General features: G+C 38.9%; 1 protein-coding gene across 1 annotated transcript in view; it reads right to left on the bottom strand.

Moving 5' to 3' along the window:
• EGFL6 (EGF like domain multiple 6) overlaps positions 1 to 17,614 on the bottom strand; it is a 41,230-nt gene that overhangs the window by 8,863 nt on the left and 14,753 nt on the right. The window contains exons 8-9 of the mRNA XM_065640244.1: positions 15,906 to 16,028; positions 8,128 to 8,439 (exon numbers count right to left, since the gene is read on the bottom strand). Of these exons, the coding sequence (XP_065496316.1) occupies positions 8,128 to 8,439; positions 15,906 to 16,028 (435 nt within the window). The remainder of the gene's footprint in view (positions 1 to 8,127; positions 8,440 to 15,905; positions 16,029 to 17,614) is intronic.

Raw genomic sequence — 17,614 nt, 5'->3', positions numbered from 1 at the left:
AAGTAAAGAAAGGAAACAGAATGCCACTAAAATATACAGAAAAAGAGCTGTTTAGGTTTAAGCATATCCTTTTGTACAGTGCACAGTAGCATCCTCCTGGAAGTGCAGGCAGACAGCACCTCTGTCTGCCTGTCAAACAGGTTCGTCAGCACTGGTCTGCCAGTAGCACCAACTCCTGACTCCATGACTTCTGGTTTGGAGCTGGCTCGCACCCGGCTTGTTTGGAGCACGACTGCAGTGAGCTCAGCTCTGCCGGAAAAGTACCTTGCAGACAGACCCTCAAGTCAGTCTGTGGGTCAAATAAGGGGCAAGGAGATCACAAAAGCAATAGGAAGCTTCAGGAGCTCATCTGGAAAAGCTCTGCTTGGACTAAGCTGCAATATGAAAGGGTTCAAAATAAAAAAATGATAAACCCACAAAACCCAACAATAACAACCACCAACCAACCAACCAAACCCAGAAGTCGAAACCCCAAACCCAACAAGCAGAAGGTCGGCAGAATAGGTCAGTGGAGCACTGTTTAATGGGCACCCTTCAGAAACAGTACAAAAGCACTGGTAAGCGAATGGTAAATGAATCTGGTGCTAAAGGAGCTTACTGAAAACTGATAGATTTTCCTTTATGTGCACTTGGTTTCACCTCTCTGCTTTGCCAACTGCTGTATATAAAATTCCTTACAGTGCATTTGGAAATGACATTTTTTTTCTGAAAAAAATATGGCTTGGTTTATAGCTTGGAAGTAATTCTCTATTTGTCTGCACTAATGCATATGCTATCCTTAAAGCTTTAATTATTTTTTTCCCTGTTAGTGGGACTGTATTTCTTATAAATCACCTATAGTATCACACTGAGCTCTTGCTGAGGCAGCTATACTGGAAGAACAAATATATACCAGAATATAAGCACCTGTGCATTTAAGTGTGCTAGTTGTGGGCAATGGGGTATATTTTTATTTCTGGTTATGGCTGTTTGATTTTTCTGTGCTCCGGTAGATGCCTATGCCTGGTTTTGCCTAGGTAGTCTAGTTAGTCTAAATGTAACACAAAATAACACAAAATTTTGGAAAAGTAACTCACTGTTGGTAAATCTAACACATAGAATACTAAAGTGCCTGGAACTGCAGCGTGTGGGAACTCTCACAAAAGTGGTACTTGCTGTCTTTCTAACACTGCTCTCTGATGTTCAAAGCCCATTAAAAAAAAAAAAAACAACCAACCAAACAAAAGCAAAAACAGAAAACCAGAGCGGCCACTGTAGAAAAAACCAAGCAGAATGTAAGAGGTAGTAAAATGAGGATGAGCTTCTTATACATAGTCCAACATGTTGTTATGTTGGACTGAAAGGAATCTGCTGCATCTCTGCTACCACATCCTCTTCAGAAAGAATTACATTTACCAGATGCCTGATGTCTTTGGGCCTTTCATCTATAGCTGTGGTCTAAGCATTATTCACTCATGCAGTGATCTATTTATCAGAAAACAATAAAATTAAGAGCAAACGTCCTGATTAACTGAGAGTGTGCTCTTGTTCAGAATTAAAAGCCTAGAACCCATAAGGGGAACACTCCACTTTTAGTATTGCCAAATAAACCAGAAGACCAAAACCTCTTTATCACTCTTGGTGCTATCAAAAGAAGGGGCTGTGTAATCAGTTTAGCTGACTACATGATACTATAGGAGTGTTTTAAGCACAATATGAGTTTCATGAACTCATAAAGTACAGAGAATATGGAACTTAGTTACAGTTGGCAGTATCATTCTGTATTACAAATGGTACATGAAAAGCACTGAAATGACAGAATTAAGGTTGTGCATTATAAGTTCACCTCCAGCTTGAGTGTAGGATCTGTACAGTCATTGCTTATATAACCAAACACTTTGGTCCACCTCTCTGTATCTTCTTCTATGTATAGAAATGACATTTTTCACACAGTAAGGAGCTTTCCAATACTTTGGTTTACTCTCGTTTTCTATACATCTGCAATTTTGGCAATCAATAGGACAGAGTCCTATTTCTTAAACTGCACCTTCTACACGAGACTGGTCCTTCTTTTACACTAAAAAAGGAGAGGATCCCATGAAAAATAGTCACTTAAAGTTACTACAGACTGTATCATAAGGTATAAAAACATAAGAAGAAAAATTTAAGTTTACACAGATGACCTTAATTTTGACATTTCTTAAGTGCTGGGGGCTTCACTTTGCTAGATTTAACTATTGTGTTTTAAAAAACACCTGTGAGTAGAAGTTTTCATGAAGGTTCTGTATTTTTATAGCTGGCATATTTTAATTATTTCGGTCTTCATATAATAATTCCTTTTCCCCTACAGTATATTTCTGTAGCTCCCTATATATTTATTCTGTGGTAAAACTACTATTATAAAAGAATACATAAATAAAATATCATTAGTATCTCTGAAAAGTGTGACCTATCACTTTTTCCTAATTAACTGCTCTTCCTGGAAGACAGACAATGCCAATATTAATATTGATATTAATATTGATAATAATAATAATAATAATAATAATACAAAAGGCAGATGCAATGTGAATACTTGAGGGGATTATATGGAGGAACTTAATATTGTAGTAAAGGAATCACTGCTGAATAGACATCAGCAGAGGAGAAAAAAAAATTATGTGTAAGTTTATGAGCTGTAAATTTGAGCTAATCTTGTACTCCAAAGGATGATTCAATATCATTAAAACTGAAAGTGTTTTTTAAAGCCAAACGTTCAAGCAATTAAGCGCCTAAATCATGACTGAATTTTTATAATAACAAGGATTAAGTATAGCATATGGAAATTTAAAAGGAAAGGAAACACAGTTAACATATGCAACCCATCCTGAAAGAAAAATGCAAACGGCACAATGCCTTAAGTCCTATTCATAGCTGATATCAAACAGGAAAGTCATAAATAATACAGAGTTCACATACTTAATGATTCTACATCCTGGGTACACTACAGGGTGTTTCAAAAAGATGGACCCAAATTGAAATAAAAATTCTTTGAAGTTGTGTTGATCTTTTTGAAACACTCTGCAGTTTCCCTGCATAAAGAAGCACACCAACTTTTTGCCAGCATTCCCTGGCAAAATAAAAACTCTCTAGCATGTTCAGTATATGAATCTCTTATATTAATAATGGCAAATTCCAGAGGAATGTGTCTGGAACAAAGGCAGTATAGGCAAAAATACAGATAAACCACAGTGATTTAACATTTTCAAGCAATAATATTCATTGTCATTGCTGTCAGTTGTAGTGGCAATTTTGTAGAGACAAGTAGTCTCTGCCTTGCCCAGGTACATGGTGTTCAAATGTCCTGGTTTGGTTGAGAAGGTCCTTGAAAAAGAAACTAGCCAAACATCATGATAAAATTATCTTGTATATTATTTTGACTTGGCTTTCCCTGTGGACAAGGGATTTTCCCTGTGTGTCCTCACTCGAACTGAAGTCTTGGAAAGGAATCCATTCGGAATATTGTAGCATCGAGTACTCAACAGGAAAGTGGCATGATCCACCCTTTGCAGTTCCATCAGGCTATGTAGCCCAGTATAGGAGAGCGTGTTCCTCTTGCATCACCAGGCACAGAGATCAGAGCCCTGTGTCCTTTTAACCCCAAAAGATGGTGACCCTACCCTAGGGGCACTATTTTTGGCAAATCTTCCTGACCTGTCCAAGCAGGTTACAGAAGAAACCTGTTGAGATGTCTGAGCAAGTTCCCTCCCTCCCTCCCTCCCTCCCTCCATCCATCCATCCATCCCAGAAAGTCAGAAAGGGATAGGAAGATGGACTTGGGTGATTATTTTTTTTCTAACAGTCTGCCTTGCCTCACAACTGAGGAAGAAGAAAAGCCCAGAGTCTTTTATGGCACAGAAATTTAAATAAATGTGTCTAAAATTAATAACAGTATTATTTAGAAATAATTACTTATTTATAGTAGATATTAACAGAACCTTTTCAGACTATGGTCCTAGAAGTCCTAGGCCAACAATGTTCTTGCAATACTGTCTGGAAAGAAGAGCTCTTACCCCTACAGAAATCACAACTATGAGGAAGCACACTCTTGCCAAGGGTAAATATCCCTTCAGGTACCACTAGCATTTTGCAGTTAATTTGTCAATCTTTTTGAATCCTTCCCAATCTAACCACATTTAGCTGAACATATCTGGTACTACTAGTGCTGGTCAATTCACACCATTCCCTTGGCACATGCAAGCTCCCCATCAACTTACCTTCATGAAGAAGCTTGAGTACCTGAGAACCTAGCCTTAACAAAAGTAGCCATATATATTGCAGCTATCTTCTGATAATTTTCTCCATACTTCCTGCAAAATTATGGCCAGTTTTAGATGAATTAGCTTGACTGGGAAGAGTTGTGGCCTCCTTTAGGATAGTATTTTAGTGGACATATGTGTAAACCAGAATTCTCTAATCATGAAAGAATGAGATTGGCCATCAGAAGACCTGGGTTTTATTGCTTGTTGTGAGAGAATGGAGGCAAGTAAATGAATTCTTTTGTCTGAGACTCTCAGATGCATTTGGCTGAACCACAAGAGTAACTTGACATCAAGTGAAATCTGCAACCCCAATTTGGCTTTGGCTCCTGCTCCTGCTGCCTCTTTCAGTTAAGTGTTTTTTGAAGAGATCTTTAGAAGATGGATAGAAAGCTGCATAAGTTTGTGAGGAGCGAAGACTGGGCTCCCCAGTTTAAAAAGCACATGGAATTACTGGAGGAAGTCCAGCAGAGAGCCACAAAGATGATTAGGAGTCTGGAGCATTTTTCTTATGAGGAAAGACAAAGAGCTGGGTCTGTTCAGCCTGGAGCAGAGAAGGCTGAGAGGGGATCTCATCAATGTTCATAAATATCTCAAGGGTGGGTGTCAAGAGGATGGGACTAGGCTCCTTTCAGTGGTGCCCAAGGATAGGATGAGGGGCAACAATCACAGACTGAAGCACAGGGGGTTCCATCTGAATATGAGGAAAAACTTCTTTACTCTGAGGGTGCCCTGGAACAGGCTGCCCAGAGAGGCTGTGGAGTCTCCTTCTCTGGAGACATTCAAAACCTGCCTGGACACATTCCTGTGCAATCTGCTCTGGGTGAACCTGCTTTAGCAGGTGGGTTGGACTAGATGATCTCCAGAGGTCCCTTCCAACTCCAACCATTCTGTGTGCTTCTGTGTAAAGAGGTATGCTGAGGCTTAAGAAATGAATCTTGTGTGGCTGTCCAGAGGGAGAGCGGAATCTTGAGCACAGGATCCTCAACTTTGAAGGCATAGCACCATTAGCCAGAAACTTTTCACAAAAAGCCTGGAAGTTAGGACAGACATTGCAGAAGATAAGGTGTGTTGAAGTCCTTGCCATCTGTGCAATATAGATTTTGAATTAGGGGGGAATCTCCTGCATGCCAGCTGAGCTTCCCAGTTTATCAAATGGAAACATGAACATCCTCTGCTCTGGCTGTTGCTGTTTGTTGTTCTTTTCTTTTCTTTTCTTTTCTTTTCTTTTCTTTTCTTTTCTTTTCTTTTCTTTTCTTTTCTTTTCTTTTCTTTTCTTTTCTTTTCTTCTCTTCTCTTCTCTTCTCTTCTCTTCTCTTCTCTTTCCTTTCCTTTCCTTTCCTTTTCTTTTCTTTTTTCTTTTTTCTTTCTTTTTTTCTTTCTTTTTACCTATCTTGCTGTTGTATTCTTGTGTTGGCCTATATGTCACCTGCCTCCTACCTGTGACCATCATAAGGTCTGAAGAGGGCTCTCAACACCCTCCACATTAGAGAGAGCTCCTTTCTCATTCCCTCGCTTTGGTAATACCACCCTGAGCTTTTCTTCTTGTGCAAGGAAGGGTTTGAAGCAGCATGTCAATCCTGAGTAATGTCACCATTTGTTCCAGTTAAAAGCTGACATGCAGAAATGCATTTTTGCATGTAGCCAGGTGGCAGCTGTTTTGGTATTTTTGAAATATCACTGATTTCTGAATTGTGAGCTGATGTGCTTACAGTACCAGAGGGGCATCTAAGTGTCTTCTAGAATGCGGGTCTATACACACTGGATACCATTAGTTTCTAAACTGTTTTTAAAATCTCAGTTGAAAGTACAGAATGAATCACAGATTCGTGTAGGTTAGAAGAGACATCCATAGGTCACCTAGTCTGAGTTCCTAATCAGGACATTAGTCAAGTCTCAGCTCAGTCATGAGTATCTCTAAGGATGGATATTTTGCAACCTCTCCGCACACCTGCATCAATTTTTGGCCACTTTCATGGTAAATTATTATTTTCCCTATATCTAATAAGAATTTCTTTTGTTCCAACCTGTGTCCATTGCATTTTGTCCTGTTGCTTTATTTTCAAGAAGAGTTTGGCTGTGCCTTCCCTATATCCTCCCATTAGGTAGCTGCAGACAGCTGTAAGATCTCCCCTTAACTTTCTCTCTTAAGTTACTCTCAGCCTCTCCTCACATACCGTGTTCTCCAGGCCCCTGACCTTGGTGGAGCACTGCTAGACTCACGCCAGTATGTCCACATTTGCCTTGTAACGGGGAGCTCAAAAGTGGACACAGCACCTCAGATGTGGTCTCAGAACTGCCAAATAGAGGGGAAGAACACCTCCCCTTTCTCTGCAAAATTTCTTCCTAAGCATTCATTCCCTGTCTGTAATGTTGCATGAGGCTTTTTTCTCCCTTTGCATTTGCTTGTATTGAACTACAGAGTGTTCCTGTCAGCCCATTTCCTCAGGCTGGCCAGGTTCTTCTTAATAGCGGTGGTGCCCTTCAGCGTATGGGTCGCTCTCCCCAGTTTGGCATTGTCAGCAAACTTTAAATACGCCATAAGCACTCACTGTTAATATTTGCAGGAAGTGGGGAGGTTGGTGACCAAAGACCTGACTTCACTCTGTTTATCAGCTCTCTAGCATGATTTGGGGAAGCAATATTAGTCTATATCCTTAGCCTGAATTGAAACAGGCTAATTTCCACTGAAAACCAAAAAAGATAATTTTAGGAGAAGAGTGCCTTGGGCAACAAAAGCTTGTATTCCCAAATGTATTTAGGTGAATTATCACATTTTTTCTTGGCTTTCTTACAGTAGCAATATTACAGACCATTTTTTCCAGAAGACTTTTAAATGATCTTTCCTTAAAAAAAAGTGACCTTTCAAAGCAAATAGCAATATTTGAATGCTAACTTAAACTTCATTTGTGCTCATTTTTGTCTCTATGAAATATGGTGCATAATTTTAATTACTGTGGGACAGTATTTATTATTTTTCTGTACTTTGGAAAAGAGAAAGTATAATGAATAAACTATTAGCACGGTGCATTTTTCATATGACATGTCTTTCCCACTGCCTTGAAGAATGTTTAACTGAGCCAGATATATTAAAAAATAATTAAAACACATTGAAAACCTTAAAGTCCACAGCAAGAATTGCACAGCATACAAGATAATAGTTGGAAGGAAACACCTGAAAGCCGACTGAGGAAACCTATGTCAATCTTCCTGATAAATGTCTAGTGTCAGATATTAAGCAAGATACTTGCTCAAATATCATAAAATGTTTTAAATTTGCGACTGTCCATTCAGATGAGCTCTCACATTTAGACAAAAGGGATAAAAACCCCCTTTGTGATTCATATCATTATTTTTCTGTTGGGAATGACACGAACAGCAGCGGTGCCTATGATATGATCGATATTATTTGAAACCCAAAGACACTGAAGTCCATATTTTTCCTCTGAACAACAGACACTACTTAGGATGATGAATATGTCTGTCACGAATCAAAGCTAATTACTGTCTTACTCGTCATGAAACAGCTCAGTATCCTGTTTCAGTGAGGCTCTGTGAAGAAAATGGGGAGAAGCCGTGTGCTACATCTAAGCTGCTCTGAAATCCCAGCCTGCAGAGCGGCTGTCAGGACGATGCATTCCCTCTCTGCGCACACTGACTGTGGACAGATTCCCCTAAAAGGGAGATTTGGTACCTTTAGTCTCACCAGTAGGTGTGTTAGGTTGTTTTACATTCTGTACAAGTAAATTCTGATAAAACGCCTGTAATATTTCATGACAATTCTGTTAGCGTTTATATACATTTTTACATTGAAACCAGATTTAAAAAAAAAAAAAAAGAAAAAACTTACAAAAGACATCTCCTCTAAGGCTTTGCTCATGGTCAATCTGGTTCTTAAAATCTTCCATCTCCTCTTCATCTGACTCTTCTGCCTCCTCTTCTTTCTCTTCCTCAGCGTAGCTCCCACCAAGGTCAAAACCATCTTCATAGTCCAATAACTGCAACTGGGTCTCAGAAGCTGGTGTCACAGCCACTTCTGGGATCGCATTCTTGATTGTTTCATGCTTTTTCACAGTGTTTTTATGCGCAAGAAGTTTCTTAATTGTGTCCTTAGCTGTTCCAGGGATCCTTGGAATTTCCTTCACTGACTTTTCAGGGATGACTAGAACCAAGAAGATGTTAAATATTCATCTAAGGAATCATTGAGCAAACACAACATTCATAAAAGGCACCTTGATGTTCTTTACAATGTCCAGAGACCCACACAGCCAAATGCTCTATTATGAGATATGTTTGACTCTGCACAGAACTGAATACCCATGGACTAGTTACACATTTAGCTCTGTTGTACCAACAACCCCTCTGAGAATGCCAAATCTTCCTGAAATTCTGAGGTGAACTGGAACATAAATGTAAAATTTCCTGAGATTTTTACTATTCTATGATTCTTCTTGGCTACAAAACACTAAAAGGATAACCAGCCTCATAGTATCTTGCAACTTTAGATTCTGCTCAGAAACACAAAAGTGCCAGAAATGAAAAATGTAAGAGGGGAGTAAAAGTCAATTGAGATTGTTCAAATCTGTAAAACAAAAGAAAATAATCTGTATTTAGGGTTTTCCCCATTATGAAGTATAATGCAGTCAAATATCCTCTATATCCAGGGAAAAACTTCAAAACATTAATTGGTAAAAGGACAATTTTACATTTACATGGGAGCTCAGATTTTCAAATCATGCTTTCCTTGCTAATGTATTGAATTTGAAGATACAAGCCTTTTATTTCCTTTAAAATTCAATTTTTCTCTCTCTACAATCATCAAACCATGTTTGAATGCTTGAATGAGGTACGCTTTTCATAGGCACCCATTTGAAGATGCATTTCTAGGCACGTGGGGGAGGCAGAATTGATTTCCACCAGCCAAGGGATCCAGTAGCAGCACAAAGGGCTCCTTTGAGACAGTACGTTGGCCAGCTGTTCCCTATGTTCTTTTAAGATAGGAAAATTATAAGTTTACATGAAACAAGGAGAGTTTTTAGTTATGTATTACGAAAACTTGCTTACTGTCCTTGCTATAAGATAGTAAAAGACAGGAGCAAGCCACTTAGATTATTTGAACTGTATCACTGGAAGTTTTAAAAAATTGTTAAGCGACCATCTGTCATTAATATGCTGGATATGATCTGCCTCAGGGCAAAAGAACAGACTAACTGATCTTTTTTGGTCCCTTCCAGATGTACTCTTCTGTCATCTGACAAAGACTGATGGCTCTTCGTGCTGATGACCAGATCATAACTGAGGGTTAAAGCCAGGACTACTTCAGATCTGTTTGTTCAAGGTATGTTTACAGTACAAAGCAAATTCAAAGGAAAATTATGGCAATACTGCAGGTGTTGCTTTTTATCAGCAATATCAGTTGCTGCTCAGCATCAGTTGGGGAACACCACTGTGCCAAAACTAGGTCTGGAAGGGTGTGTGTGACAAATATGCAAGTTTTAGAGAAGACATAAATCTGAGGAGTTCTAGTTCATGAGATGATCCCATCCCACCATAAGGGTTTCAGTAGAATTAAGCAAGTCCCTACCTGTCACAGTAGCAGATCTACAGAGGAAGAGAGTGTCCTTGGGGTTTAAATCCATGGAAAAGGACTTTGAGGCTTGAGACAATGAGACTTTTGAAGCAACTCAGAATTTCATGACTGCTATGACATGATAAGCCAGTATGCAATTATAATGTATACTCAGCCCTCTAGTGTTGGCCACAGCCTGAATCTGGGTGGGTGAGGAAGGAGGACTTGTAAGCAGGATAGCACAAACATGTCATAAGCTACTGACAGCCTTCTGGAGTTTGAGTCCTTTATGTGAAGTGCCTAGGAAATAATGAGAGCTGAGCAGTTCCAGTGTGCTGTACAGAAGGTAGATAGAGACTATTCCCACCAATGGGTCAGAATAACCTTATATACTGTTTCCCATCTTTGATTCTCATTCACTATCGATGCTGCACCACGATTGCGAATGGTAGAGGAAGTCAGCTAGTTTTATTTCCCTCTGCTTTTGCTGTCTAGTGATTGGAATTATGAGGGCAAGAAGATGTTCTTGTTTTGCTCCTCACTTAGTAATAACAGAAACTTTACAGCAGTATTTTGGGACAGATGGGCTGGACTTGTAATCTTGGGTAGTACTTTTTAATGTGTGTTTCTTTTCATAGAAACATAACAGAAGAAAAAACACCAGTTAATAAAATAGAACCATAGTCTAGTAGGAAAACGGGAAAGCTCCCTGAATTTATATTCACTCCCGAAAAATACAACCCTATCACTGTGAATTCATCACATTTTATTTACAGCAAATGCAATTACATGCTATTTAGCTTCCCAGGAACAAAATCAGATTCTCTTACTGTGCTCACTGGAGCATTCAGATTTTCTGAGGCTGTAGTTGGAGGTATAAAGTATATGGATGCCAATAAAAAATAAATCGAAATTGAGAATTTGGGTTTTCTTCTCCTTTGGATAAAACTTGTAGTCTCGCTTGTCAGGTACTTGCAAGTAAAATCTTTACTAATATTCCACTAAGTGAGCTCGTCCTCTGGGGAGTGATAAAATGAAGGATGTAAGGTTCTCTGGGTCTAAAATCAGAATGCAGCAATAAAAATTAACAGGAAAGCTTTATTCCAAACAAATTTCCTCTTGACAATCAGTAACAAGAAACTTCAGGCTGTTAATAAAGAGCCTATGGAGATTTTCAAGCCAGCAGTGACTGCTCAGCAAACCTGAACATCTGCTTTTAGTCGCTGCTTTGAAGTCTTCCTAGTGATATGAAAAATTCTTACAGCTCAACATAATAACCTCTGTGGTGTCAGAAAACCAATCTCCCTGTATGTGAGAAACTAAGCAGTGCAGAAAATCTACTGACAGGCATGACAAATAGGAAGACGAAAGTGTATAAATCCCCAGTTTCTTGTAGACTCCAGTTTGCTGCTGCAATATGAAAATCTGCACACTCATGGGGGCAAAAAGAGACGAAGCATATTTCAGGATATATCACTACTATCTTTCTAATCTGCATTCAGCTTTAGAGTAACCTGAGGTGTGAATTTAAGGCTTTTTATGGTTATCCGTAAATTGCAGGAGGAATAATCCTGTGTAAGGATAGACCACCTTAAACTCAGTCTGTTCTGTTGAATCCACTGCCTGTGGACTTGCCTGAATGAACAGCTCACCTTCTATGACAATCTGGGGTGCTATCACTGCAGGAGGGATTTTTCAGGACCCTCTGCTCCAAGGCATTTCTATAAACACACAAGTGTTGCTCACAAACATTTGTGCATTTATGTCTCCATGTGACTGCATAGAGAATTTGAGAAAGTGTAAGAAATTTAGTGCATTTCATCCCAGTTCTTCTTTATGCACTTTCCATCAGGAAGCATGTAGATTAACATCTCCTGCTCTTACAGTTTGTGTTTATTGCCCTAGTATGAAAATATCTTGGCATTTGAAGGTATATTATTTGAATTAGAGAGAATTAAAGTAAGAGGTGCAAAAAAAGGCAAATAGTGGCTGAGGGCTAAAAGTAAATCTTTTCAGTCATCGGTTGCTGTGCAAGATTATAAAACCACAGAAATTATTTGATGTAGGATGTCTAATTAATCAAGTTGTGAAAGTTGAGTTGGAAAAAATACAGAGAGCAGATGCCAACCCCTTGTCTCTGTGCTGCGTTGTGTAGAGGGAAATAATCTGGGGATGATATAGGAGAGGAATAGATTTGTTTTCTGCCCACAAGTCCTATGACCACAGCCAGCGCTGGCTGGGGCTCTGAACAATAGGAGATGGTTTGCTCTGCACTCCAACAGAGCATCACGCTGCTTCCACCTTCACATCCAGCAATATATTTTAAAACCTAGTGACAGACAAGCTTGGGAGACCAGCTTACAAGTCCTTTTGTAGCTCTCTTTGTAGCTTCTGTATATAAAAGTTGGAGAGGGGATGAGGGGTACAGATAACCATTTGCTGTGTTTAAGGTGAGTCTATAGATGTGAGTAAAGTTTAGATCAGCAGGACACAGTTTCAGAAATGAGTCTAAAAAGTCTTCAACCTCATAATGAAGGGTGCCTCATTTAGAGAGTCTTAAGAAAGTGTGAAAGCTTTCACAGATGGGTTAAAATACAGATTCTAGACTACTACTCTCCTTTATGCACCATGGAAAATCATCCAGCAATTGATATTTCTAGCCTGCTTCATTTCTTACCATCTTATTTAGGGAAGGATGCTTTGAGAAAGCAGGGCAAGTTCATCACACTGGACTGTGCTTAATACATGACTAAACCGATCAGCAATGCTTCCGGTAGGAAATGTGGTATGACAAAAGCTCCAGTGTTACTCATTAAAGGATGACAGCAGTATTTGGCTCCATACTGAACTGAATTGTAAGAATCTCACCAGTGATATGACCAGAATTGCTTTTAAGCTTGAAATTTTGTGCTGTCAAACCCAACTTTTCTCAGGACTGGCAAGTTAATAAGTGAAATCATATATGGGGTTTAGGGGTTACCCTATGAGCAAAAAAAGGAACCTAAGTAATGTAAGAGGGACAAAGAGAGCTGTCGCAACTCTGTATTGCCATTTAGAAATCCAGCAAAGCATAATGAAGAATAGTAACCTCTGCCTCCAGCTGGACAATAACAAGAGTGCCATTGTTGAACTTCTTAGAGTAACACCTGAAGGCCGTAGGCTTTAAGTTAGTACTGCTTTTTCGTGTTATGTTGTAGCTTCCTATCAAAAAAGTGAACTAAAAATAGGTTCATTTTTCCCCTGGGAATCTTAATTGCTAATGGAACCTTGTGAGACCCTATTCTTAAATAAAAGCTGGAATAGACATAGAAGCATGTGGTGAGGGAAATGTGGTTTTTCAGTGCACAATAGGAAATCAGGAAACACATGAACCTGAGAACAGCAACAGCTTGCAGCAAGATAGAGGCCAGATGTGGAAATGGCTAGGACCTTTTTAGGGAGCATTTGAAAGGTTACACCTCTACAGATTCTCAGATGAAATGTGTGCTAGAGACAGTTTAGAAATAGCCTCCAACGTTTCATGTGTATAGGAGTATTGAATGGCAAAAGGGTGCCTGAACAATCACAGGTTGTATCAGTACAAGCAGCACTGTTTGCAGCCTGAAGTTTCAGCAGCTTTCTCCTAAGCTAGTATATTGACATATGAATTAAATGAAATAATTTCTCCCACCTTCTGTGCAAAGGTGAATTTTACATTACCCCACTTATTAGCTTATTCAGTAGCGTGAGGAGATGTAGCCATAGAAGTTTTATTACAAACAATGTGCTTAGTTACTCTCTTTTCATACTCTGAAATTAAGCTGTATATTAAAATGTTTTTCATTTATTATAAAAAGCTCATACTGCTGCCATGGTAGCTGATTTGTTATATACTAGAGACAATTGCTAGAAAGAACAAACAGTTCTCTGTGGAAATGAGGTTCCCACCCTGTGGTAATAATTATGTGGAGTTCTGTGGGCATATTTAAGAAGCCTCTCTTTTAGCTGCAGCACAACCCCAGGCCCATCTGTTGGGAGCTGGGATGGGCTGCAGGAGCTGCAGCTGCTGTCACCAAAAGAAACGTGAAGCCACAGCCTCCAGGCCCCAGATTCCCAGAATGGTGTTCTCATCTTATTAAACCCAACAGCAAAACTTCCTTTGACTTCAGTAAAGCCAAAGGTTTTCCTCAGTTGCCGTGTGGCATGGAGAACACTTAGTGTTTCAGTGTAGGCTGGTACATCCAATTGGTGTGTCACTGTTTGAAAAAACATGTATCTCAATAGCAAAACACACGTCCTACCCCATCAGTTATGCTGATCAGACTTTTTTGAGAATTGCAGTAGAAATCAACTACTGAAAGATTCAAGGTTAAAAGAACCTCTTCCCTTAAAAAGGAGGTGTATGTGTGGGAATAACTACCAGAGAAATCAGACTTTTTAGCACCACTGTTTTTCAGATTTTACCTACCACTGACTCCGTAATTCCTCCCCCCCCGCCTCCTTTGTTGTTGTATACAGCTTTCTAGCTAGAGCCTTGCTTTTGACCTTCTGCCCATGGCTCTGATTTCTCTTATTACTATGTGTTATTCCTACTATCATCTCTTGAGTTAAGTCTCTTTTTAATTTAGTGTGTTCTACTAAGTTTATGAATGCACAGCTCCTTCCTCTTCTAAACAACTAATGGACTTCAGTAATTGGAAATATGACATGAGGAAATATGCAGAGAGAGAACAAACAGTTTAATTGAAACACCAGTGAGAAGACAGATACAATCTATCTACAGCACTGATTTTTTCACAGGGCTAGATATTAAAAAAATGTGTCATAGCCTCTCCATAAGCTAAAATATTTCCTTTGTTCATCTTTCAGCAAGCATTCCTGTTGAACCGTTTCTGCTTGAGGAAATAATATTTTATACATAGACTTGGTCAAAAAGAGATTTTCCTTTGAAATGTTCAGCTTGTTAAAAAGACCAAAAAACCCCCATAAACCAAAAAACAACAACCAAACCAAACAACACAACACACACACACACAAAACTAGACCCTTTTGCTCAGAAATGTGTTTGTTTAACATTTCATCTGTGGTACATTTTGTTTTAAAAGAACCGTATGAAGATGTGTCATGTCAGTTTGCCTTGATATTCAGTCAGGTCTCAAGCCCCATTGCATCTTCCCATTGCAGTAAGCTGCACTGACATATCACAATGGATGATATCTTGCACATCTAGCAAGGAAACTGGCTCATAACATTGAGCATAAAAAACTTTCTAAACAGCCCCACAGAGGCAATCTACATCCAAATGAATCCTATCAGCACCAGTCAGGTTTTTCTCATTAAAAGTCAACACATTTCACTGGAAGTAGAAATGTAGCAAAATTTTAATTTAGAAAAAATCCCTGTGCTTTTTATTTTCTAAATTAAAGTTTTAGCCCTTCTAATGTCTGGAGTTGCTTTGGCTTTTTGTTTAACATATGTTAACGTGCCCAGATTATATAGTTATAGGTACTAACAATAATTTCAGATTGTAACAACAGGTTGAAAACTTTCCACTGGGTTTATCACTCACTCTACTTTTCACTGGAATATCCCCCTTTTTTATACCAATTTGGGGCTTGAAAATCTACATTTCCATAACTCCAAAAAAAGTCCGTAACATTTAAAGTCATGTTTCAATCCTGCATGAAAGGCATGACAATGAACAAGAGATATTATACCAAAATGTTTAAATGAAGAATAAATTCATAAAACTTCGAAGGCTGAAGGAGTGCAATATATATTTTTTTTGAGCTCCAGCAGTATAGGGTAGGAGAAACGGCATACATACACATACGTATACATGCACTGATTAGTCATATATACATACACACACACATATATGTATACATACAGTTTTAGCAGAACACTTTCAATTTCCTGATCTATAAAACAACCTGATTGAAATCAGATGTTTTGGACTGACCCTGGCAGGTTGGTATTGCAGCACAATTCAGCATGATCTTTCCTAGAGAACATGTTATAACCACCAATTACTGGAGAAAAACAATATAGCACTACTCCTGACATCCAGTGGTACTCACCAGTGCAATCAAATCCATTTCCTCGGTAGCCCTGTTTACATTTGCATTTGAAAGACCCTTCGGTGTTGAGGCACTCTGCGTGGAGGTTACACCTGTGTGTATTTGTCACACATTCATTGACATCTAGGGAAAGATATAAAAGCTTTAGTGAAAACTGAGTCAAAACCCAAACTTCATGAGAGCCTACTTGTGCCTGCCATCTGTTTCCAGGTTTTGAGATCACTAGTGTTAGGACAAGATGACCAGGTATTCCAGGTATTGCGATCACTAGTGTTAGAACAAGAGACCATGGGAGGCAGAAGGATTCACACTAATGTCAGCTCCAAGTGCACAACTACTGGCATGTGCATCCATAGAAAATGTAGAGTACCCCAGTAAAAACAAAGTGAACATAGTGATTTTTTGACTGAGAACAGGATTCAAACTACAGGCTGTGCACACTGTTTCATTAAAAAAAAAGCAAAAGGTACCAAGAGAATGTGTGACATAAATTAACAAAACATTCATCAAATGAGGAGGGTTGGACTAGATGACCTTTGAAGGTCCCTTCCAACTCAAACTATTCTATGATTCTATGAAATCTTTCTCATTCTTTCACTGACTCTAGAATAAATGCAATTGAAAGTAACTCTGAGCATGCCAAGATGTTGAGATCTTTTATCCGAAGTTGGACTTGATAATCCTAGTTGGTCCCTTCTAATTCAGGACATTCTATGAAATTCTATGAAATCTACTTCTAACATTCAAGCATACATATGATGCTGTACAAAAAGAGTATGATCAGGAAAAATTCAGTAGAAAATACTACATTCAACTGACAGCAAAATGTACAGGCATCAAGAGCAACCGATTTTGTTCTCCTTTTCTCTTAGTTTGCTACATCACAAATATGTTTCTGATTTCTCCCACATGAGGGAGCCAAGTTGTTGCACACATTTTTGCACCACTTGCATTTTATCCAGATTGCTTCATTTTTAGCAGCTGATGGGTCCTCCCATAATGTAAGTCAGCTAGGAGACCAGTAGCAGAAAGACAGACTCAAAAATATGGTATGTCTTGAGAGTGACATTCAGGTTTGCAGATAAAATCCTGACTACAGAGATCTCTCCAGTTTTTCCCCTATGCACACATAGTTTATGAAAAACTAAGTATTTTTTCCGCTTTAAGACTCTCAGGATTTGCAGACAACAGAAAATATAAACTTGAGTCTCCAAAACCTGCCTTATATCTCTCTCCCACTCCTACCTCCCAATACCAAGCAAATATAAACAAAACCCATTAATCCTCTTTCATATGCATTTCTTGTTCCAACCCTTCCAGGCCCTTGTGTAGTCAACTGCTTGAACACTACTGCTGCAGCGCCTGCTGCTGTAACTTAAGCTTTACTGTTCTTCCACCATTCAGCTAATGGATTCAAGTATGGGAAAAGGTGTTTCGACATTTGTTTTAACAGGTGGACATGTCAAGATAACCTTTTGCTTGTATTTAGTTTTGTTTGGGAGAAACTTAGACATGCAAGAGAGACCTGAACAGCAATTGAAACCTACTATTTTCATTTTTTTTTTTAAGTTGTGCACTGTCCATCCAAACAACTGTTTTTATAGTCATTAAAGCACTTGATTCACATTCCTCATTAATGACACACACACACCAAAACTAGCACAGGTTGAAAGCCAAGAGGACAAAAAATGGCTCTTTAAACCTGTACC

The sequence above is a fragment of the Caloenas nicobarica genome, chromosome 1 (assembly GCF_036013445.1).
Source record: "Caloenas nicobarica isolate bCalNic1 chromosome 1, bCalNic1.hap1, whole genome shotgun sequence".
NCBI lineage: Eukaryota > Metazoa > Chordata > Aves > Columbiformes > Columbidae > Caloenas > Caloenas nicobarica.
The sequence above is the reverse complement of the archived record's forward strand: the minus strand, read 5'-3'. Positions and strand labels throughout refer to the sequence as shown.